Source organism: Trifolium pratense, linkage group LG3 (assembly GCF_020283565.1).
Source record: "Trifolium pratense cultivar HEN17-A07 linkage group LG3, ARS_RC_1.1, whole genome shotgun sequence".
Taxonomy (NCBI): domain Eukaryota; kingdom Viridiplantae; phylum Streptophyta; class Magnoliopsida; order Fabales; family Fabaceae; genus Trifolium; species Trifolium pratense.
In genome coordinates this window covers 21,342,662-21,367,150 of record NC_060061.1, presented here as the reverse complement: position 1 = coordinate 21,367,150, position 24,489 = coordinate 21,342,662, and the positions used below count along the sequence as shown (strand labels likewise).

The 24,489-nt window shown below is 31.8% G+C and overlaps 3 protein-coding genes across 4 annotated transcripts; 2 read left to right on the top strand and 1 right to left on the bottom strand.

Moving 5' to 3' along the window:
* Positions 1 to 828: 828 nt before the first annotated feature.
* LOC123913119 (probable 1-acyl-sn-glycerol-3-phosphate acyltransferase 5) lies at positions 829 to 4,330 on the bottom strand. 2 transcript variants are annotated; one of them, XM_045963727.1, is made up of 5 exons: positions 4,074 to 4,329; positions 2,771 to 2,886; positions 2,142 to 2,570; positions 1,568 to 1,698; positions 829 to 1,404 (listed from the first exon to the last, which is right to left on the bottom strand). In XM_045963727.1, exons 3-5 carry the CDS (start codon positions 2,375 to 2,377, stop codon positions 989 to 991), a joined length of 783 nt encoding a protein of 260 aa, XP_045819683.1. In that variant the 5' UTR covers positions 2,378 to 2,570; positions 2,771 to 2,886; positions 4,074 to 4,329; the 3' UTR covers positions 829 to 988. The 2 variants fall into 2 exon arrangements, with proteins under 2 accessions (XP_045819683.1, XP_045819682.1); XM_045963726.1 differs by having other exon boundaries at positions 2,142 to 2,886; positions 4,074 to 4,330.
* Positions 4,331 to 5,976: 1,646 nt separating this feature from the next.
* LOC123913117 (phospholipase A-2-activating protein) lies at positions 5,977 to 18,475 on the top strand. Its single transcript, XM_045963725.1, has 22 exons — positions 5,977 to 6,220; positions 6,307 to 6,632; positions 7,027 to 7,130; positions 7,289 to 7,357; positions 7,771 to 7,831; positions 7,936 to 8,075; positions 8,492 to 8,681; positions 8,983 to 9,044; positions 9,215 to 9,303; positions 9,446 to 9,515; positions 9,594 to 9,653; positions 10,519 to 10,665; positions 10,766 to 10,804; positions 10,917 to 10,954; positions 11,747 to 11,833; positions 12,295 to 12,460; positions 12,698 to 12,775; positions 13,387 to 13,523; positions 15,226 to 15,302; positions 16,409 to 16,478; positions 17,593 to 17,658; positions 18,071 to 18,475. The coding sequence occupies exons 1-22, from the start codon at positions 6,161 to 6,163 to the stop codon at positions 18,203 to 18,205; spliced, it is 2,271 nt and encodes a 756-aa protein (XP_045819681.1). The 5' UTR covers positions 5,977 to 6,160; the 3' UTR covers positions 18,206 to 18,475.
* Positions 18,476 to 19,315: 840 nt separating this feature from the next.
* LOC123913116 (cytochrome c biogenesis protein CCS1, chloroplastic) lies at positions 19,316 to 23,090 on the top strand. Its single transcript, XM_045963724.1, has 8 exons — positions 19,316 to 19,815; positions 20,512 to 20,731; positions 20,812 to 20,923; positions 21,044 to 21,316; positions 21,480 to 21,745; positions 22,073 to 22,229; positions 22,323 to 22,406; positions 22,574 to 23,090. Exons 1-8 carry the CDS (start codon positions 19,413 to 19,415, stop codon positions 22,730 to 22,732), a joined length of 1,674 nt encoding a protein of 557 aa, XP_045819680.1. The 5' UTR covers positions 19,316 to 19,412; the 3' UTR covers positions 22,733 to 23,090.
* Positions 23,091 to 24,489: the final 1,399 nt, after the last annotated feature.

The window sequence follows — 24,489 nt, the reverse complement described above, 5'->3', positions numbered from 1 at the left end:
TAGATTAATCATTTTAGAAAGATACTACAGTTTTGTTTGTGTCCTCAACAACTTTGGAAAATACTCTTTCACATATGCATCTTCATCTGGCAAAAATAGATTATGCATTTGATGAAGATACTCCACTTGTTGTGTGTATATGTTCGTGTCTCGTGTGCATGTGTGTGGATCAACATTTGTCAAATGTAATATTTGAATAGGATTGATTTTCTAAATTATATTTATTAAAATTGAATTTAAATGAAAGTGTGAATGAATTCCCTTTCAAATTGTCAAACATCTTTGATGAAGACAAAGTAAATTAATCATTGGAAAAGACAAACACAGTAATACTAAGAATACTACAATAACATGTTTTGGGATCATCCATCATAAATCTCATTAATATATTAAAAAGATTTAAGAATCATCCATTGAAGATTCTCTTTATATGAGGAACCAACATGAAGTGGGGTCTTCTTTTGTTGGCACACTATTTTCCCTCTTATTATCTTGTAGTTAGTCTTCTTGGTACTAACTTGATGGTTCTATTTTTTTTTCCAATTAATTCTTTGTTCTCAGGAGAATGGACTCCGGTATTCAGAGTTCAGCCGTGAGATAAATAAAATTTGTCCAAGAATTGTTTCCATAAAAAATCAACCACGGATTCTCCCAAACAATTCGTTGTAAGGAGCTCATTAACCACTTGAGTTAAATGTTTTGGTTCACTGGTTCTATTCTTTGTTTCATAGATAACTATGTTTATGTTAATTACTTGCACTTCTTGGGAAGTATAAAGTGTGGCAGCATAATAGAGAGAAGAAGAAAAAAAAAAAACTATTTGTAATCTTAACCTCAAACTCAAAGAACATTTGATGAAACACTCTCCAACGCCAGGGCCGAGTAAACAATCTCCGAATCCGATATTACAGTGTTAATATTACAACTAGAATCAGACATGAATCTCAACCTCGCAAAATATTCAAGTATTCAAGATGTCTCAATTAGATCACATCTTAAAAAGTTCAAGAACAGGTTGCGGCCGAATGTTGAAATATGTAGCCGGAACCAAATAAGCACAGACTACAGATACATAAATTTTAAACCAGACAGAGGAAAAAATGCAGTACATGCATAAGCCGGTCAATGTGATAACTATCACACAGTTTATAATGCTCTTCACAGTAGGAAGGTCACTCTCTTTTGCTTGATCAGGAAACTGACCTTGAAATTGAAAATTGTAAAGCAACTGGTCCTTAATCCGGAATCTATCCATCAGCCACGTGGAGATTTTGTCTTCGGATGTCGGGATACAATCGATGGGAAAGCGGCTGATATGGATATGAACTTCGGAAGGATCCACTCCAAAGACGTTGTCCAAGAAAGACGGGCAGCGGTATTTGTAGCCAATCGTAACATCGTAAACTGACAATTTAAAGTTAAAACTGTCTTAGCGATACGATAACATGAATTTGACACATTTCAATTAACAAACTACAAAAGGTCTATAAAGAAATAAAATCACTGTTTTAGTTAACTGATAATTAGATAATAGATATACATGGAAAACAAAGACAGAGAGAACAACCTGCATTTAGAGAGCCTCCCAACTCTTGCAAACAGGCACAAAAGCCCTTGGTTTTTGGCAGTAAAACATTTTTCAGAATCGGTAAACCGTGTTCAGCAGCATATTTTTGACTTCGAATGCACTTCTGTTCACTACAAGAAGAAAAAGATTGATGACAAGAAATCATCAAAGGAGTACACAGACAGAAAAAGTTACATATGCTACATCAACTCATACTTAAGGATAAAGAAATTCATGCTACAAATTAAAGTATGAGTGGTAAACACAATTCAAATAGGTGGTTAAATACGTTCACAGATATCAGTAGATAGTTAATGGATATACCAGGTGTCAGAACTCATTAACCATGAACTTGGACGTGATTAACTACAATTTTCAAGTGCTAAATTGAACACCTGAAAATTATCAAATTCGTGGTTAATGAGTTTCGCCATATGATATATTCATTAATCATCTACCGAACGTAATTAACTCCCTATTTGAATTGCATTAACCACTTAAAAAAATGTCTAAATTTGACTGTATAAAAATCACTTCTCAATGTAAAATGAGAATCCATTAACAAGTGGCTTACGTAAAATCAGTGCCTTCGGGGAAAATAGCAAGCCAGAGAGGATCTTGGGGATCCTTGAATGTAGAAAGCATTCGACGCATATTTGACTCGTCAGCTTCCCACTTCCTTTCCACCGGGATGAACTCCAGTATGTGAAATGCCCAACCAAAAATTGGAAGTCTCATCAAGCTGCTCTTTAGTATATATTTAATGTATCCAATGCATCCCTTCCGCAATGCAAGGTCCCATAAATACATCCAGTCGACTTCAGTTCTGTGATTCGCTATCAGTAAGATCCGTTCTCTTGAAGGAACGATATCTCCAGAGAGCACAACTTTAGTCTTGTTGATTTTTTCAAATAGAAAGGGCCACAAAGTTAGCCAAGCACCAAAGAAAACTGATGTTGTTTTCCTGCTGTAACCGATGCTAAAAAGTCGCACTATAACAGCACTGATAAAGCCAAAGAAGACCAATGTTACAAATGCTGATGAAACCAGAACCAGTAGACATGCCAAACCCCTTAGAAATCTAAAAGGAGCTAGAGAACGATACTTTGCTCCAAATTTTGAAGTTACAGGTGTAAGAACCGCCATATGCTATAAAAAACAGGCACAAAAGTGGAATAACTGCACTTGCTATTCAAGATTTACCTCCTCAATTAATGACATATAATATATTCAAGATTTCTTCTACCGGTGGCTTTGTCGTTGTAGATGATATGATAAGATCGAAACTAGGGAAAATTAGACTGGATGATATCTTCACCCTGAAAAACGTCGGGAAGAATTGAACGATATTAGTTCTCGTAAAATATAAGAGTGACGAACAACATATTTGTTTTTGTTAAAGAGTGTCATTGCCTAAGCATATCTAATAGGAGAAGAAGGGGCAAATATTTGTCAAATATATCAGCATGTAACAAACGAAAACTGAAAAGGCGTCATTGCTGATGAAGGCTACAACATAATTTTACTCCAAAAGGATTAGACAGAAAGAAAAAAAAATGTTCGCTGATCTTACAAAAAACAAACTTTCCATAATATTATGTAGTACTAGGGAAGGCTATTGCGCAATCAAAGGAGATCAAAGTATCCAGAATTTGCTAGAGTTGTATTTGAATTGGAATAGTTTCCGTATAATGCAGAAAGGGATTTCCAGTAGTAAGAATTAAACAGCATTGCTATCATGAATCATGGCAATACCACAATTTATTGGATTATTACGACCATGAAAATAACATCTTTTCCACATTCTAAAGACATGCAACAACAAGAATCACCAAAGTCCTTTTCATTAAGATGAACTTCTATATCCTAAAGACATTATGCAGTAAAATGGGGATTCCATTGCCACCTGAGTTACAAACTAAGCACCGACACAGACATAGACACGGACACCTGGTAATAATTTGAGAAAATAGAATGATTGAATGTAACCATGTGTGTCAGTGTCAGATCCCGATACATATCGGAACCTGGACATGCCAAGTGTCAATGCTACACAGGTTACAAAAGTCTATTCAAATTTATGACTATGAAGCATCTTTCCTTATCATTTTTCAAGTGATCCTTACCAAAAGGCATCATGGAATAGACAAAAAGCTACACATTCAGCATCCTATAGCAATGCATGGAACTTCAATTCCAAGTATGATCACACAACAAAAATTAAAAAAACATGCTCTCACTTGTGACAAAACAAAACCACATTATACAAATAACAAAGATTTCTCTTTTTTCCCTTTCTTCTTCTTCTGGGGTTACCATATAAGGAACAAAATGAACAAAACCCCAGTTTCCAAAAACATTAAGGTTGCTACTGTTACAACCGCAGTTAATGCAAAGCTCGGATCTTTAACACAGAAAAACGTTAACAAACTTTTGAACATTAAAAAAACAAAGAACCCAAATGAGAGATTAATACAATGAGGTTAAGAATCATCATCATCATCACCTTTGTTGAAACTGGTAGCATTTTCTGTGCCCCAAACAAACATTGAGATGAACAAAACAATACAAGATTGGAGATTGGAAAGTGAGCTTTTAAGGAAAAGAGGGAATACTCGTTTTGATGAATAGTGAATGTATTTAAGATAGAATTTAGAAATGAGTTGTAGATTTTGGTGGAGCAATAATAATAATGGTAGTACTCTCTCACAACTGTTTCAAATGTGCAGGAACAAAGAGTGTGAAATGTTAACTACTAGGACCTTCTTTTGCGTTAACGGAGTTTAATGTTTTACGCTTTTTCTTTGTCGACTCAACGGTGTTTAATGTTTGTCAAAAGTTACGCTACTTGTTTTTTTTAACAAAAAAATGTTACACAAATGGATCAGGATTTCCTGCTATGGGATTTTTCTACAGTTTTCCACAGTAATGATTCGCAGCCATTCAATTCAGATCGGACGGTCCACGGCTGAAATTCATTTCTTTAAAGGGATTAGTTAGTATTTGTTTGGCAAACCAATTAATCTTGATACATTTTTATTTTCGAGAGCTTTTTTTTTTCACCGCAACTATCCGGCCCACCAAACCGTCTAATCTGGTTCGGGGTTAATTTTGGCATCAAGTGATTTCAGTGTCCTCTCGATCACAGTTGCGGGGATCGAACAATAGTCCTTCCTACCAAATTAAACGTCAATCACCACTTGACCAACTGATGATTGGTTTTCAAGAGCTTCTTTTTGCACCCTTTTTCTCACACGAGTTACATCTTTTTGGTTAAGTAGTGAACTGTTCACTACTTAACTAGCGTATGATGTAATATCTCAAAAATTTCATGTATATGAGGTATTAGCTAATTAAGTGGCGAGTTGTGCTCACTGCTTAAGTAGTGGGTGATGTTTTTCCCAAATTTCTCATTTTTAAGTAGTAGAAGTGTCAAAATAGGAATGAGCATGACACGCAAGAAACACGGGAACGCCAAAAGAAATTCTCTTTATTTTATGAACTAGATATAAGTGTCAAACAAGATATTGAGCTCAAGTGGTTAATGGGCTCCCCTAGGAAGAATCGTTTGGGAGAACCCGAGTTTGATTTCTCACGATCGAACTTTAGATTATTGAGGTCCCATTCTCCTAGGAACTTGAGGATTAATACCAACAAAAAAAGGTGTCTTAGAGACATTATTGGAGGGATTGAGCTTTGAACCTCAAATTCATCATAGTACGTCAGTCTATTTACTATACTATTGGATAAAAAAAATGCTTAATTGCATGTTTAGTCTCTCACGTTTATTTTATGTTTTAAATTGGTCCCTTTCGTTTAAAAAGCTTTAAGTTAGTCTTTTTAATCAAATTTCTATTTAAATCATCCATGTGGCTAATAAACTTGCACACATTGAAAACTTAGGAGGGTGCCACATGAAGTTTTTAGACGAAATTAACTAAAAAACTAATAGAAAGTTAGACTAAATAAACCCGAAATCTCATAGAAGGTGATGTGTAAAATTTTATATATAGGGTGTGTTCAAACTTAAGTAGAAAACAATTTAAAATCACAAAATTTCATGTATATGGAGTATTATTAGCTAGTTAAGTTGTAAATACAATTCTCTACTTTTTTTTTTTTAATTAAAAATATAATTCTCTACTTAAATAATCAACAATGTGTATCCCAATTTTTTCATTTTAACTTTTGCTACTTAAGTAGAGGAACTCTGAATTATCAAACCTCATTCTCCTGAAAATCAGAAAACTAACACACAAAAGATAAATTTAAAACGCATGAGTTGCACAAAAAACACGAGAGGCGTGAAAAGAAATTCTCAAAAATTTGGCCGTATTTACTGTTTTTTTGTTTGTTTTTGGAACGGCCTTTTAGAGGAGTTCTTAATAATTTTTTAATTTTTTTAAATAAATCCAAAAAAACTAACTCGAGTATTTCTTGGTTCCGAATTAAAAAAAAAAAAACATATATAAAGGGAAGGGAGCTTGTGAAGAAGGAAAGGAAGCGACTTTGTTTATATAGAGAGAGTGTATCTGTGTTTTTCTTCTTAGTTCCATTCACTCTGTGTTCATCTCTCTCAAATCAAATCACAACATGGACATTGATTTCAAAGAATATCACTTACGCTGTCAACTTCACGGCCACGAAGACGACGTAAGATTCATCTTTCTCTTTCAATTTCTCAATTTATTACTAATTAAACAAATTTCCATTCATTATTACTTCAACACTACTTCCAGGTTCGTGGAATAACCGTCTGCGGCAGCGACACCGGAATCGCCACATCATCGAGAGACAAAACTGTTAGGTTATGGACTCAGGACAATCGGAAATTTGTTTCTTCCAAAGTTCTTGTTGGACACACTAGCTTTGTGGGTCCCATAACATGGATTCCTCCGAGTTCCGATTTGCCGCACGGTGGTGTTGCTTCTGGTGGCATGGATACTCTTGTGTTGGTTTGGGACTTGAACACTGGTGAGAAAGTTCAGACGCTTAAAGGTCATCAATTGCAGGTTACTGGCATTGCTTATGATGATGGAGATCTTGTTTCATCTTCTATTGATAGGTAGGGTTTTCGATTCCAATTCAAACATCATTATGTGAATTGAATTTGACATGTTAGGTTTTTCATCTGTTTGGATAAACAACTTATTTGCAGCTTAAACACCAGTACTTATCATCATGATGTGATAAGCGCTTATGTATAGGCTTACTTTAGCAAAAGATAAAATTTAATTTAATTGTTTTTGTATATGCTATAAGTTGTTTTCACAAACTATCTTGGCGTACTTATGAAAATAAGCTGAAAAAAGCTTATGAAAAGTGTTTAAGTTGTTTTTATAAGTTTTCCTTAACAGTCTCTTATTTAATAAGATGAAATATAATATCTTGATATATGTACAATTTATCATCTAGGTTTTTTTAGTATTAATTTACTAGTAAGTGTGTTTGTTGTGCAGTACTTTGAGACGGTGGAGGAATGGGCAATGTATAGAGACATGGGAGGCTCACAAGGGGCCGATTCAAGCAGTTGTAAAGCTGCCCACCGGAGAGCTTGTTACAGGTATTGTTACATTTTTGCAAACAACTTTTCATTATCACTTGTTAAGTTACTTACTCACTTAGAGTTGTTTCTCTAAGGAAGTATGTATACTTGGTGTATGCAACATTTATTCTTTTTGGACTGAAGTGAGTTTGTTAACTTATTTTCTCACATTCTAGGTTCAAGTGACACTACTTTAAAGACTTGGAAGGGAAAAACTTGTTTACATACTTTTGTAGGACATTCAGGTTTGCTTTCCCATCTTTAGACACTCATTTTCATCTTTTATTTTGTCATTGATTTTGTTGTTGTATATTTCCCTCATATTTCTTTGAGTGGTGAGGAGTGATAGACTTTGGCGTTAAAGTTCAATATATTCACATGGCATATTTGTTGAAGCAATCATGAATGCAAATTATTTAATTATTTTATTTGTGACTTGATTTTATCTTTCGATTTGGCCCGTGTCTTCCATTTTAGGACAAAGAGGTTTTAACTAAAATATTTCCTTGGGAACATGTTTTTGGCAGCCATATTACATTCTTTTATGCTACCATGGGCTACATATTTATTTTTTTATTTCATTGTAGTAAGTTAATAACTCTTAATATAAACTAATTAGTAACACTGCAAATGCTGATAAGTTTCGATAACTGTACAGATACAGTACGTGGCTTGGCTGTGATGTCTGACCTTGGAATCCTATCTGCATCCCATGATGGGTGGGTTCATTTCTGCACATTCTACTCTAGATTCAATTAATATCGAATGCCTTGTTCTGCATGAAAATATACATCCCCTGCTTGACTTGTTTGCATTTCTACAGTTCTCTCAGATTATGGGCAGCAAGTGGTGAAGTGTTAATGGAGATGGTTGGCCATACTGCAATTGTTTATTCAGTTGATTCACATACATCAGGACTTATTGTCAGTGGTAGTGAAGATCGATTTGCAAAAATATGGAAAGGTGACAACCTCTTTCTTGCTTCATGCTATAGAGATCATGCATCATTTGAATATTATCTGCATATATTGGTGCAGTTCTCTTTTGCCAGCTCAACTGCAACTTTCACAATTCATAGCTTCATGATTAACATTTTGGGTTATGTTAATTGCAAATTAAATAATTTATAAATTTAGGTATAAGCTAGTTTGTTTATTTTATAAGAAAATGGCCACAATTTTTGTTTTGGAGTTCATATGAATAGACCCTTCTCTTCCATTTTCACCAATCAAGTTGCTATGCATGTGAAGCATCCACAGTTATATTCTTGCTCAAAGGCATCAGTTTTATGTCACATGGTAGATTTTTAGTTTTTCGCCTTATCTGATGGAACTTATAGCTTAGAATTATGAAATGTTTGTTATCATCACAATTTTCAGACGGAGTTTGTGTTCAAAGCATAGAGCATCCTGGTTGTGTTTGGGATACAAAATTTATGGAGAATGGGGATATTGTGACAGCATGTTCCGATGGAATTGTACGTATTTGGACTGTAAATCAGGATTATTTTGCTGACCAGCTAGAGCTTGATTTATACACTTCACAACTTTCTCAATACAAGTCTAGTAGGTACGGTGTTTTATTGGCTTTCATAATGCACTTGCTACTCGCATTTCATCAGCTTCTCTTATTTGTCTATATTGTGAATTTCTTGACATAGTTTTCAGTCTGAAAAATATGGTTCATTCGTCCTTGGTGAATGCCTGATTTTTATTTTCTTAGGAACTTTTTACTTCATGTTAAGTAATTTCATATGTATTCATGTTTTTGTTCAGTTTTTAAAATTTTAATCTATAGATTACATCATACTCGAATAAACCATGTCGTGTTATTACTGATAAACATAGCTTGATCTGTTAATTTATGCTAGAAAAAGGGTTGGGGGATTAAAGTTGGAGGAGTTACCAGCCTTGGATGCACTGAAGATACCAGGTTTGATTTTATCTGTTTTTTTTTTTAAATATAATTAGTGATATCTGATCTGATGACATTTTTAAATTTATATTTGTGCTCAATACTACTAAGTGTAGAGTGATTTTGTCCTTTTTGTATTGGGTTGATAATTTCATACATTATCCAACAATTCATCTGATTTTCAACAGGAACTTCTGATGGCCAAACAAAAGTAGTCAGAGAGGGAGATAATGGTGTCGCATATGCATGGAACATGGCAGAACAAAAATGGGATAAAGTAATAATTTCCTTACCTCTATGAATCCCAAAAGGAAAAGTTTAACTTCTATGGTTTTTGTTTTTTTTCTTCCCTATTTTGCAGTACCAAATATAAATGATTTTACTGAGTAATTTTATTAACAATTTATGTTTTCCTAAAGATTGGTGAAGTTGTTGACGGGCCAGAAGAATCAAATCGTTCACTCTTTGATGGTGTTCAGTATGATTATGGTATTTTTTTTTTTCCTTTGTCATTTGGTTTACCTTCTTTACACTCGTATCTTATTAAGTATACTATTGGCTATTCAGTGTTTGATGTGGATATTGGAGATGGTATGCCTATCAGGAAGTTGCCATACAATCGATCAGGTACACATTTTCACCACGAGGTTGCAAGCTTTAATTGACTTGATGAATAATGTAGGGATTGACTTTCTTGTGCCACAAGTGATGTTATGTTTGTTTCTTAAGTGTTTTGGAAGAATGAATTTATATTGCGCTTGAGAAGTCAGAAACTTGTTATTGTTTATTTCAATGGTTTTTTCACATTGTACAAATTCATTCTAGAACTTAGAACAGTGGGATAAATTTATTCTTATAATCATTACAATAAATATTAATGACTCTGAAGGATAAACTAATGGGTCGAGTCAGCCAACAACTGGTATGCCAGGCTGCTTTAGTTTCCCAGAGGGAAATTTAATGTATATGCACATACATGCTTGCCTGCTCAACGTAGCATGAAAGATGGAGTAATTATTTTGCTTCATCTGCAAATGAAAATGGTGTCAAGCTATTCCTATTTTAGTTTCTTTTGCATTTCACTTGCTTACTCCTTGAAGTCTTAAGTCATAGTACTTTGTGGAGGGAAATTTGTTAGCAGAATGTATCAAGCTATTCAAATATTCTTTTCCTTTATTTGTTTTGTGATGTTAAGGTATTATAATACTTTTTCTTACGAGTGTAGACGGCTTAGGAATATTGCATTACATTTCTAAGATTTTGTACTTTATGTACAAACCCATTTAGTCCGATCAGTTACTTTCTGCTTTAGGTTTTCTTTTCACTTGCAATTGTTAATCTTGTATTTATATGGTGAGAATCAAACCTTGTCCTTGTTTAAGTAATCCTTTGATTTTTGCTTTGCATGGCTTCATTGTTTGTATGCTCCAAATAATTTGAGCACGTGAATGATAATCTGCTAACTAATAAAAAAAATGTATAATGTCTCCAGATAATCCATATGATGTTGCTGATAAATGGCTACTCAAGGAGAGTCTTCCTCTATCCTTTCGTGAGCAAGTTGTACAGTTCATACTTCAAAATTCTGGACAAAAGGATATTACTTTTGATGCTTCATTTCGTGATCCGTACACTGGCTGTAAGTATAATGTTTTTTATTAATAAATTGATGGTGATCAATGAGGTCCATTATTAACCCTGCTTTTTCTACTTGATTGCTTGTCAATATTTTCTTTCAGCCAATGCTTACGTACCAGGTCAACATTCACGTGCATCTGGTAATAAAAAACTCACCATATTTAGTTCTTCACAAGTTCATCATGTTCATGTTGTAATATGTGCTTGTGCAACTCAGTCCCAGTTAACCTTTTTTCTTTTTTTTAATGACAGATATCTCTGTGAAACCTACTTTCAAGCATATTCCTAAGGTGTGCTTTCATACACTTTGTTTTGGAAGTTACTGATATGTTTTTCTTGGAGGAATACTTTTTATCATAGGAGTTCTAAGGCCTAAAAATGTAGATGATCATCTGATGTGCCTTTTACTGTAGTTACATGCTTTTCTGTTTTGATTAAAATATAAAGGAATTGTTATTTATTTGGGCCAATCCATTAGTCAAACCCAGGTTATGTCTCAATGTTCTTAGTCTAACATGCTATATTTTGTGTCCTGAGGGTTACATAAATTTATAATGAGCATCTGATTGGTATGTTAAATGTTACAAAGGAAGGAGTTTGTAAATTTTGTACTTCGCTATCATTGTGGTCTATTTATTCTTGTGTATTAGAGGTAAGGATACCTTGATTCTGTTCAAGGACAATATGGCTCTAGATGGAGCTGAATAGCAAAAAATGATTCTTTTAGGTCTTACCTGGTAAAATCTTTGCTGAAAATTTGTTTTCTGGTTGTTGAGACCCTGTTTCAACATGTGCTTGTTATTTTGTAGTCTGAACTTAATTTTAATTCTACCTTTGTTATTTTTATAACAAGACGGTGCCATAGGTCAATATATCATCTTTATAGAGTGTTGCTCAATGTACAAAGTATTTTATCCAACTTGTGGAACTGATTAGTGTTAAAGTAGTGTGATTTTTTTTGTTGAAAAAGTCAAATGTTCAAATGTTCTTATTGCTGAACTACATAGTTATTCCTTCTTCATGGTATTCGTTTGATACTTTAATTTGATAGCTCATGCTCAGTTTTTTACTTGCATTGTCAGAAAGGGATGCTTGTTTTTGATACAGCACAGTTTGATGGGATCCTTAAAAAGATTGTCGAGTTCAATAATGCCTTGTTATCCGACCAGGTGGGCTATATGATTGGAGATTTTTGTTCTTTTTACCGTTAGTTATTAATATGTAATATGTAATATATAATGTTAATACACCTTCTTTTGGTAGAAGAAACTTAATTTTACGATGGCAAACTCACCTACAATGTTAAGGATTGGGGAACTTTTCTAAACTCAAATGTACTTGTTGAGTGTTGTTGATGATCCTAACTTCACATACTGTAAATATGCCTTTTGATGTTAGACACGGGATCTACATTTAATGAGGACCTTTGGTATCAAATATAGATCCTAGTCAAGTGAACTGTGCGTTTATATTATTAGTGCCAGGATTTTCTGTGTCTATAAACAATGCAACTTCTTGTTTTAGAAAGCATGGATGTGGAAAGCATCAATATTTTTCTTATTTTCATGATGACATATGAATTCAATAATGAATTTTCTGAGTATCTGATTGTATTGTCTATCTCATATAGGAAAAGCAGAAGCTGTCTTTGACCGAGTTGGATGTTTCCAGACTGGATGCCATTGTTAAAACACTGAAAAATACTTCATATTATCATTCCAGTAAAATTGCAGACTCCGAAGTAGCCTTGCTACTGAACATGCTATGTTCATGGCCAATCACAATGATATTTCCTGGTTAGTTGTTGAAGTTTCTGAATTTGTTTCGTGTATTGCGCTGCTGTCTCTATAAAACAATTGGATCAAATTTGTTATATAGTATGCTCGCTTCTTAATCAGCAAACTTCTCTGGTCTTTTGGAAAATGGTTTTCTTACTTCAAGTTGTGCTTTCTCTATGCAGTCATTAATCAGTACACTTCTCTGGTCTTTAGGAAAATAGTTTTCTTACTTCATGTTGCGCTTTTTCTATGCAGTCATTGATTTCGTAAGGATGGTAGTTCTTCACCCAGATGGGGCCAATGCACTGCACAAGCATTTTGAATCTGAAAAAGGTATCAGCATTTCCATCATTTTGTTATGTGACTTTATATTATAACAATAATAAGTTTAATTCCATCTTTACAATGTGAGACACTCCTTTAACGTTGGACCTTATATTTCTTCCTGGGATTTATTTGGTATCATCAGCAATTTTGTTAAGGGATGAATTGTTGGGCTGTAAAAAACCAATGCTAGAATAATATCAGTGTAGCAGAGATGAGAATGTTGTGCAGTGGTCTGAAAATACTAGATGAGATAGGATTAGGAATGATAATATTACTGTAGAAAAGATGATTGAGTCTCGACTTAGGTGGTTTGGTCATGTGTAGAGGGGACCTGTAAATTTCGAAAGGAAGGAGAGTAAATTAGATGAAGGGTAACCCAATCCCTAGAGGAAGAGGAAGGCCAAGAAAAGCTATAGGAGAAACTGTTAACAAAGTCTTAATGTCAATGGTTTGGCTAGATATATGATTCATGATAGGACATTGTGGTGTCGTTTGATCCATGTAGCCACCAACCCCATCCTAGTGGTATAAGACTTGATTGATTGTTGTATTTTTCTTTCTTGTGGTTTCGACGATGAGGTGAAATGTTTCATTGATCATCTCCCCGCTACATGCAGACATTTTAATGGAAGTGATTAAGAAGGTCACCGTTAACCCGACCGTTCCTGCAAATCTGTTGACCAGCATTCGTGCTGTCACTAATCTCTTTAAGAATTCATGCTTCTACAACTGGTTGCAGAACCATCGCAGTGAGGTCAGCATCTCATTATTATTATTATTATTATTATTATTATTATTATTATTATTATTATTATTATTATTATTATTATTATTATTATTATTATTATTATTATTATTATTATTATTATTATTATTATTATTATTATTATTATTATTATTATTATTATTATTATTATTATTATTATTATTATTATTATTATTATTATTATTATTATTATTATTATTATTATTATTATTATTATTATTATATTATTATTATTATTATTATTATTATTATTATTATTATTATTATTATTATTATTATTATTATTATTATTATTATTATTATTATTATTATTATTATTATTATTATTATTATTATATTATTATTATTATTATTATTATTATTATTATTATTATTATTATTATTATTATTATTATTATTATTATTATTATTATTATTATTATTATTATTATTATTATTATTATTATTATTATTATTATTATTATTATTATTATTATTATTATTATTATTATTATTATTATTATTATTATTATTATTATTATTATTATTATTATTATTATTATTATTATTATTATTATTATTATTATTATTATTATTATTATTATTATTATTATTATTATTATTATTATTATTATTATTATTATTATTATTATTATTATTATTATTATTATTATTATTATTATTATTATTATTATTATTATTATTATTATTATTATTATTATTATTATTATTATTATTATTATTATTATTATTATTATTATTATTATTGTTATTATTATTATTATTGTTATTATTGTTATTGTTATTGTTATTGTTATTGTTATTATTATTATTATTATTATTATTATTATTATTATTATTGTTATTATTATTATTCTTATTGTTATTGTTATTGTTATTGTTATTGTTATTGTTATTGTTATTGTTATTGTTATTGTTATTGTTATTGTTATTGTTATTGTTATTGTTATTGTTATTGTTATTGTTATTGTTATTGTTATTGTTATTGTTATTGTTATTGTTATTGTTATTGTTATTGTTATTGTTATTGTTATTGTTATTGTTATTGTTATTGTTATTGTTATTGTTATTGTTATTGTTATTGTTATTGTTATTGTTATTGTTATTGTTATTGTTATTGTTATTGTTATTGTTATTGTTATTGTTATTGTTATTGTTATTGTTATTGTTATTGTTATTGTTATTGTTATTGTTATTGTTATTGTTATTGTTATTGTTATTGTTATTGTTATTGTTATTGTTTGTTATTGTTATTGTTATTGTTATTGTTATTGTTATTGTTATTGTTATTGTTATTGTTATTGTTATTGTTATTGTTATTGTTATTGTTATTGTTATTGTTATTGTTATTGTTATTGTTATTGTTATTGTTATTGTTATTGTTATTGTTATTACTATTTTCACTTGGATTATTTAAATGAGTTGATAAGAATCGATTTGCAAGCCAACATTAATGTAGAAATTTTTTTGTCTAACATTTTTGTTTTGAAAAAGGAGCTTGAACTGACATCTTCTCTGATTAATATAGAGCTTTTCATTTCTCTGGTTTCAAGATATTCATTGGCTTTTAAATGTGAATTGAAAAAACATTTCTGAAGAATTATGTAAATTGAATTTGTCCTCTTTTTTCTGGTTAATTCTGGTGGTGGATGGATCTTAGTCATTTACTTGTGCTTTGTCTGAGTTGTAGATTCTTGATGCTTTCTCAAGTTGTAGTTCATCTACAAACAAAAATCTGCAGTTGTCCTACTCTACCTTGATACTCAAGTAAGTCATTCTTTTTGTACAAATACTGAAGTCCTTTCTTGACTTTAGGTTGAAGCAAATTTGTTTTCGAAAATACCAATACTTGTCCAGTTATTAGGTATTTAGATGCAAAATTTCACAAGTAGCTCTTGCATTTATATTTACTTATTATAGTTTGTTTGTTTAGCTCTTCAAAGATCTTGTTCCTTGTGTGTTAATTCTAAATAAAAGAAAGATACGGTCTCCTTTAACTCTTTAAGTGCTCCTGTGGTTCCTGGTTTTTTATTACACAAAAAGGTTAAGAGCTGGTTTTTTATGTTAGTTATGTTTTATAATTTGTTGTGTTTAGTTATTGAGTAGCAATGACGTTTAACAATAAATCATAATATCACATTAGACATACATCATTACTGAATATTGATTGTTAAGGAAGTTGATTGATGAGATCCTCTTGTCGGTTGTACCTCGGACCGACCCCAATCTTCTGTGAAGGGTTCAAAATTTGAATTTGAGGAATTGAGTTGATGATGTGGAAGGTTTAGAAGAGGGAGTTTGGAAAGAACTTGCCCATTTGATAAGCTTTGTTTAATTAGTATAATGATAGTGATAATGGTAATAGTTGTACTTTTTAATAAGCATTCTTAAAATTAAGTAATCTTTACATAATATGTATTTACTTATTATGATCTTTATATTAATCAACATTCTTATGTAGTTTGTATTGAAAGATATATTTATAAGTTTTCTTTTCAATTCAACTATATTATCTATTTCTTCCAATATTGAATTTATAAAAAAAAACTTGTATATTGAGAACCAAAAGTTATTAAACCCTAGTTCGGTAAAAAAGTGGTAAATGCAATGTCATTTAGTTGGTGTCCAAAAGTTACATTGTTTGTGGGTTGAAATTTGAATTTGATATATTAAGGTGATGATGTGGAAAGTTTAGAAAATAACACGTGGAAAAGCTTGCTCGTATGATGAACTATATGTGTTTAATATAATGATTTGGGTATCAGTTCTGGGTTCATAACTTCCATCGTTGCACTGATTTGCTTTCAGAAATGCAATACTACTGCACCACAATGTAAGCATGCATTAACCGTTACTTTTAATGTGATCCTCAGTTATGCAGTGCTATTGATTGAATCTAAGGATGAAGAAGGTCAATCTCAAGTTCTATCTGCAGCACTTGAGGTATGTCTTATGCTATTTTTACCTGGGTACCACCAGAACATCACCAAACCTTATCATACTTTGTAAACTGGCTCCATCAATTCCAGTAGGCTGTATCAAAACTCAAAAGCCAAAATTTCAATAAATAATTTTAACCAAATGGTTCCACGTTAAGGTTGTTCAGTATTGGCATAGAATGTGTGTTCCAAAACTATTCCTCTTGAAATAAAATGAAATCCTAATGTTGTGTTTGGCATATAGACAAGCAGGATGTTCTGTTCTGTTTTGTTTTCTTATAGCACTGTTCCTACTTTTTGTATTTGTCATGTTTTGCTGTGTGTTTTATATGGCACTAAATATAGAACAAAACCCATATGTTCTGTTCTGTCTTGGTATCTGTGTATCAAACTTATAAGCATTTAAGCACTTGGAGAACCCTCCCTTAAAAGCTTGCTATCAAGAGGAGAACCCTCCCTTAAGTATCTAACAAGTATCACATATTGCTCATCACAAAACCCAAATCTTTATCATAGCTCTATCCCGGTCCCTAAAACTAATATCCTGATAATATTCTAATATTCCTCAAATTAAAGAAAAATTATACCCTATTAGTCCTCACATTGAAGAAAAATGACAATATCTTGATAAGATTCCTAAAACTAAGTACAGTCTTTTTCAATATTAGTCTATTTTTTCCTTGCAGTTTTCATCTGCCTTGATGTTTTCATCTTTATTAACATGTTCTTTCCTCTTGTTGGCTTGTACCCGACATTCATTAGTATAGAGTTTTGTTAGTCTTATAATCATCTCGACTCGTACAACTTTCCTTTGAGTTTTGGTATATATTTGTGGCTACTGATTATACCTAAAGCATTGCTTCGTGTCATCCAACAAAGCTTGTATCCTATGTCTGACATCCTCATCAATCTGATACCTAAACCTTGCAGCTATTGCTGTGTAGTCTCTAATTTTCACCTCTAAATATTGCTAATTTGTAACTAACGAATAGCCCTAAAGCTTCTCCATCCTAAGAAAAGAAGCCAGCAGAGGTGCATAGTATTTGTTCATTATTTAAAAGATCAAATTTAGATGATATATTTTTGAATGATACTTATGTGCAGTTTGTTTTGTTCAGATTGTCGAGGATGAAAACGTAGGACCTGATTCTAAATTTCGTGCTTTAGTCGCTGTTGGATCTCTGGTATGTTCAAATTTCTGTATCTCATCTATCGTTTGGGTACATTTCTATTTTAGTTTGTCTGTGTATCAGTCAAGCTGGCCTGCATATGAAACTACTAATTTTTTGATTGATTGTTATAATGTGCTTTTGTGAAGCCTAATTATTCAAATCATTTATTACCGTTGACTACACTTGCTAACCTATTTGCAGAAATCGTTGTATCGATTAAAATTGTTACTATTTGTTATACATAATCATAATTTGCATAAGGAATGACATACTTTATATGAAATGTGACATAATTTGCTAACCTATTCAACAAAATGTGACATTAGACAGATTTCGTGTTAATAAACTCATGTATTTATAGGCATATATCTTCCTCTGAGAAATGTTTCACTAAACTTTTCGTTGTCAAATCCTCTTCAAACAGATGCTCGAGGGACTAGTCAAAAAAATAGCACTGGACTTCGATGTTTTGAGCATTGCAAAAGCAGCCAAAGGTTCTAAGGACTCCAAGATCGCTGAAGTTGGATCTGACATCGAGCTAGTATCAAAGCAGAGTTAAATCCAAATCATTTTTGGTGATTAATATCTTCAATCAAATCCAAAAACAATGAAGAAAAAGGAATTTACATGGTCATGTTACTGAGTACTGACTACTGACCCATAATCAAACACATGCACACAGGGTTCCCTTTCATTATTTAGTACATTTTGTATCTTTGTTGAGGAAAGATGAAATCATCAAATGCAAAAGTTATTTTAAATTAAAAATTTATGCATTGTACAGCATTACGGTCTTCAAATCTTTATGCCAAATTATGAGTTTTCTTTAGTATTGGTAAATTCAATTTTTTATATGGATAGTCGGAATCATTGATGACAATTTATTTAAACATTGAATAATCAAATATTAATTGTTTTTTTGACGGGCAATCAAATATTAATTGTTATTTTATATATATGTGTTAATTTTGAGATTACAAAAATATATATTGTAAAGAAGAATTCGAGTTTGAAAAGATTGACAAATTGTTACCAAATGGTTTGATTTGTCGAAGATTATAAGATTATGTGTGGTTGTAAGATTATAAGAATAAAAATGTGAATGAGTTGTACATTCCCTTTTTCTGGGAACCAAACATGTTTGCAATTAATCTTTTTACCTCCTCTTCCCTTCTTTTTGAACCAAACAAGTATTCACCTCTATTCCCATCATCACCACATAAAAATCTCCCTCTTTTCGTTCCATCCGTTGAACCAAATAGAGTCAAACAAATTTTAATTTTTTATTCATATTTTAATTTTTAAGTTGAGTATTTAGCAACTCATTTTTTCTATTTTTCCTTTATTTAAATAAATTATATTGTTGAAATAAAATAGTTTTGGACTTTTAATTTTTTTTCTTCTTAAAATAAAAGGGTCATGCTAACCGGTGCCCCCGGGGCACTGGTTAAGGAAACCAAAAACAGAAAGTTTTGAAAAGAAAAATACATTTTTTAAACTTTCGAGGAGTTGACTGCACAAACTCCAATACCAAATTATTATTTTTGCATCATTAACTAGTGCCCCGTGTTTAACATTTTCCAAAATAAAATTGCCTTCCCTTCGATATTTTAGTTATTTTTTGTCTTCCCTTGGATATTAATAAAATATCTTACTCTTTATTGATGAAACAAGCAAAATCATTAAAAAATCTACTCATATGGATAAAGTAACCGCTGTTGTGGTCGTTAATATAGAGCTAAACTGAAACACTGTGTGTTTGCCACATGATGTCTTTGAGAAATCCTATGATGAAAAACTACTCAAATCAATGTCTTCTCAAAACCCATTTTCTCAAAGTTCCAACCTTTCATCCCTTCTTCAAATTCAACACATACCCATATGCTTCAAACAGAACTCAAACCCTCTCATTCACCATCAACTGTAACCTCAAAAACAAAGGGAAGAACTTGTTGTCTCAGAAGATTGTCTTATCAGAAGCTTCTCCTCCACCACTCACACAGGATAATGATGACATCATCAATGGTGGGAATGTTCCAGTGAGTTCAAAGAATAAGAAAGGACTTTATGGTGTGGTTAATAAGTTGACCAAAAAGGTGTTGCAGATTCTCTCTAATTTGCCTTTGGCTATTGGAGAAATGTTCACCATTGCTTTTTTAATGGGGTTGGGTATGTCTTCAAGTTTTCTTCTTTTCTCTATTTCTGAGTCTCAATTATAAAGCTGTTTCACACTTGTTAGTTCTCAAAATTTTACTTACGACATGTTTGGATTGACTTATTTGAGCTTAATTATCTGCTGACATAAACACTTGTGAGACTGTTTGGGAGAGTTTAATAAGCTCTTTTGTGCTTATTTTCATAAGCTCTCTATATAGCTTGTGAAAATAACTTATGGCTTACATGAAAACAGAATTTGAATTTATTTTATCTTTTGATATAGAAATAGCTTATGCATAAACATTATATGATAAGCCCTTATGCTAAAAGTGCTTAATTATGATATTTACCTAAACAGGCCATAGTACTTTATTTCCATGTTATTTAGAAGATAGATGTTGATGCAATGATGCAAAAGCTCCTCAAGTTTGTGAATTGTTGTTATTTCAATTTTTTGTATATCTGCAAATTTGCTTTTCTTTTTGAAACAATCTGCAAATTTGCTTTAAAAATACCGTATAGTAAGTATTTGTTTGCTTCTACAGTGGCGAAAAATAAAATTGATTTTGATTAAATGGATTTAAGTTGAAAAATTAAGTCTAATCGAGAACAACCGAACATATCATAGTCAATTTTAGGTCCTCAAAACCACTTTTAGGTCTCCCTAAAGCGAACCAAACATGCACTAACTAAAAATTTCAATGGCAGGCACTTTTATTGATCAAGGTCAGAAACCTGAGTTTTACTTCCAGAACTACCCTGAAGATCATCCTGTTTTAGGATTTTTTACTTGGAGATGGATTTTCTTCCTTGGTTTTGATCACATGTATTCAGCCCCTATATTTCTTGGAATGTTGGCTCTTCTCGGCGCATCCCTTATTGCCTGCACTTACACAACACAGCTCCCACTCATCAAGGTTTCTAAAAGGTTTGTTTGTCAGTTTTATGTGTTCATAATACTTGGTTCGGCCAATTTCTGTATTGCTGAAGGCCTAGTTTGTTTCGTAGATGGTCGTTTATGCACTCTTCCGAGGCTATACGTAAGCAGGAGTTTTCAGAATCATTGCCACGAGCATCAATCCAAGATGTTGGTACTATATTAATGGGAGCTGGATATGAGGTTATAACTTATGCATAAATACTTACATGATAAGTGCTTATGCTATAAACACTTTTATTTACTGGCCAACAATAGAGTTGAATACTTTTGTGGTGACAAAATGTTATTTTCGGTTTATAGGTATTCTTGAAAGGACCAACTTTGTATGCTTTTCGTGGACTTGCTGGTCGGTTAGCCCCTGTTGGAGTTCATATAGCACTTTTGTTGATAATGGGTGGAGGAACATTAAGTGCTGCAGGGAGCTTTAGAGGTTCAGTCACTGTACCACAGGGACTCAATTTTGTTGTCGGAGATGTTCTCGGCCCTACTGGCTTTCTTTCCATTCCAACGGATGCCTTTAATACAGAAATTCATGTCAACAGATTCTCTATGGACTATTATGAAAGTGGAGAGGTAAATTTATTTTTTCTCTATGAAATTGGAGTAATGTTACTTGCAACTAAAGTTTTCTGCAATTTTGATTTTTATCGTTGTTGAATCATATTCCAAATATGACGATGGGCTTCTGTGTTTCTATTTTGATGTACAATTTGTTTTTATTTTATTTATGTTACAGGTTTCACAGTTCCGCACCGATCTTTCCCTCTTGAACATGGATGGGAAAGAAGTAATGAGGAAAACAATTAGTGTAAATGATCCTTTAAGATATGGTGGTATCACCATATACCAGACAGATTGGAGTATTTCAGCTCTGCAAATTCTCAAGGACAATGAAGGACCTTATAACTTGGCTATGGCACCTCTAAAGATCAATGGAGATAAGAAACTTTATGGCACTTTTCTACCTGTTGGAGATATTAACTCTCCTGATGTTAAGGGAATGTAAGTGTCTAAATATCCACTGTGACACTACAATATTCTTTTTGATATTTTGAAGCTCCGAGAATTGTTCTTCGGAGCATTTTATCAACAATACTTATAAGGGCTTATCTACTAGTTTAAACACTTGACAAAATATTTGTGTGAGCTTATGGGAACATCTTATGATATGTCCATAAACTATGTGTTAAACGAATTTTGATAAGTCCACTATGATAGCTTATGAAAAAAGCTAGTAATAATTTATTTGAAAATGGTTTGAATATAGAAATAGCTTATATTGATATTCTGTTAGTCTCATTCTTTTCACTAACTTTTGTTGCATTCTAGATCTATGCTTGCTCGTGACCTGCAGTCAATTGTCCTATATGATAAGGAAGGGAAATTCGCAGGAGTTAGGCGACCAAATTCAAAGCTTCCAATCAACATTGATGGCTCAGAAATTGTCGTTGTTGATGCAATAGGGAGTAGTGGCTTGGACTTGAAGGTATGAGCTTAAGCTAAGTCTTGTTATTTACCTTAATAGCTGCAATTAGTCGTGTTACCTTTGTCACTTACTCATCGCTTAATGCTTATGCAGACTGACCCTGGCGTGCCAGTTGTATATGCTGGATTTGGTGCTCTAATGCTTACTACTTGCATCAGCTATTTATCTCATTCACAGGTAAATCTCTACATTTTCATATTTAACACCAAGTATATGATATTTATCTCATTTCCAGACAAATGTCGTATGCATGATTAGATGACGCCTTAAGATGAGCAAATAATATTAGTAGCTTAGTTGTGTTATATATTAAAATGATAATTTACTTTTTGGTCAATTGAAAGATATGGGCCTTACAAGATGGAACGACAGTCGTCATTGGAGGGAAGACTAACAGAGCAAAGTTAGAGTTTCCGGACGAGATGAACCTCTTGCTTGACAAAATCCCTGAAATAGTTGAATCATCATCTCTATCTAAGAAAACTGATAGCATGGTTAGTTAGAGATTATAGCTTTTGAAACATCAAGGTGCGAGATATACACTCTTCAATTGGATGATAGCTTCTTATATGGATTATATGGCAATGATGGAACACTTTGACATACAAACATACAAATTGGATGCCATGGATGAATCAATCAACAAATTTTTGCAGATCATCTCATAAAGACATTGTTTACATACTGAGAGTATATAAATAGATTTGTTTTTTTTACCAAAGCTCCTTGTATTATTTTTTCCCCCTAGTTTAGGGAAGTGAATAGTATATCTGCTATTCGGTACATCGATAATGTACAGCTTGCAGTTGTAACTACATAAAGATCGTGTCTCTTTTTATCGTATATTGAGATATATTTTCATGTCCTTGTAGCCAGAGTTTACAAATGCATAGATGATACTAGTGCTAATAGATTATCGGTGTATGATAACAACTTATACTAAAAACTACGGCAAAAGGCAACATTGGAAAACTACAAGTTGAAGTGTAACAGGTCTCTGTTCGTCTTGTACAGAGACAGACCTGATTATTATTAATAATATATTTGTTGTTAAAAAAAAAATCTTGTAATTCATGTCCTTAATGTTATTTCTACTTTACGGCCGTTCCCGTTGTAATCCTTCTTCCTTTTTTCAAGTCATACACCTTCATGTTATTTAGGACTAATTATTTCAATATTATCAGCGAGAACTGAAAGGAAGGAACAAATATTATTATCTCCTACAACCTGTGTCATCACAACGAATTATTTTCTTAAGAATCACTACAAAGAGTATCATTTAGGACAAATGGTCCCGACAAAAAATAATTAACTTTTTTTGACAAAAAAATTCAATTAAATTAATAAATTACAACTAACTTTCTTGATATAGTACAACTAATTTTATTGATATAGTAAAAAATAAATATATTTTGAAAAATATTATTTTATAAAAAGTTTTTTAAAAAATATTTTTCGTGGGAATTTATTTTAGATAAATAAAAGATTCCTTAAAAAATAAAATTTATATTAATTGAGGAGTATTTAAGAATAAAAATATTAAAAAAAAACATAACTTCTCCAAGGGCGAATCGTTCAGGAGAATCCGAATTTAATTTATAAAAAAATAATAATTCTTTATCAAATTTTGTTTGCCTTTCGGTCAAATTTTGGATTATTATGGTCACTTTCTCTTAGAACCGGAGTGTTTACACCAAAAACTATATATTAAACAGAACAAAAATAGTTTGCTTTACATATATTTAATAAAACCAAGTTATTTTGTCCAAAAAAAATAAAATAAAACCAAATTATTGATTGAATAATGTGTCGATCTGAACTAAACAAAACCTTGAATTTTCTCTGCCAAATAGAACATGTTTGAAGTACTACCTAAGTAAAATATGTTTGCAGCACTTGACTAAAACAGAATATGTTTGAACTTTGAAGTAACTAAAAATGTATAACATTTGTATTGATAGAACTTATTTATTTTCTTCAAAAAAAGTGTCTGATACTTAATTTGGTGGGGACATAGTATCCCTGAATGAGACTTTTTTGGTTACATAAAAGAAGTTCAAACCTGAGTACCTTCACTTTTCTCAACTAACCAACCACTATGCTTGAATTAAGTAATATATAAGTTAGGATAGGGTGTTAAATTGGAATATATATATATATATATATATATATATATATATAGAGAGAGAGAGAGAGAGAGAGAGAGAGAGAGAGAGTTTACAAATGCATGGATGATCTTAATGCTAATAGATTATGGGTC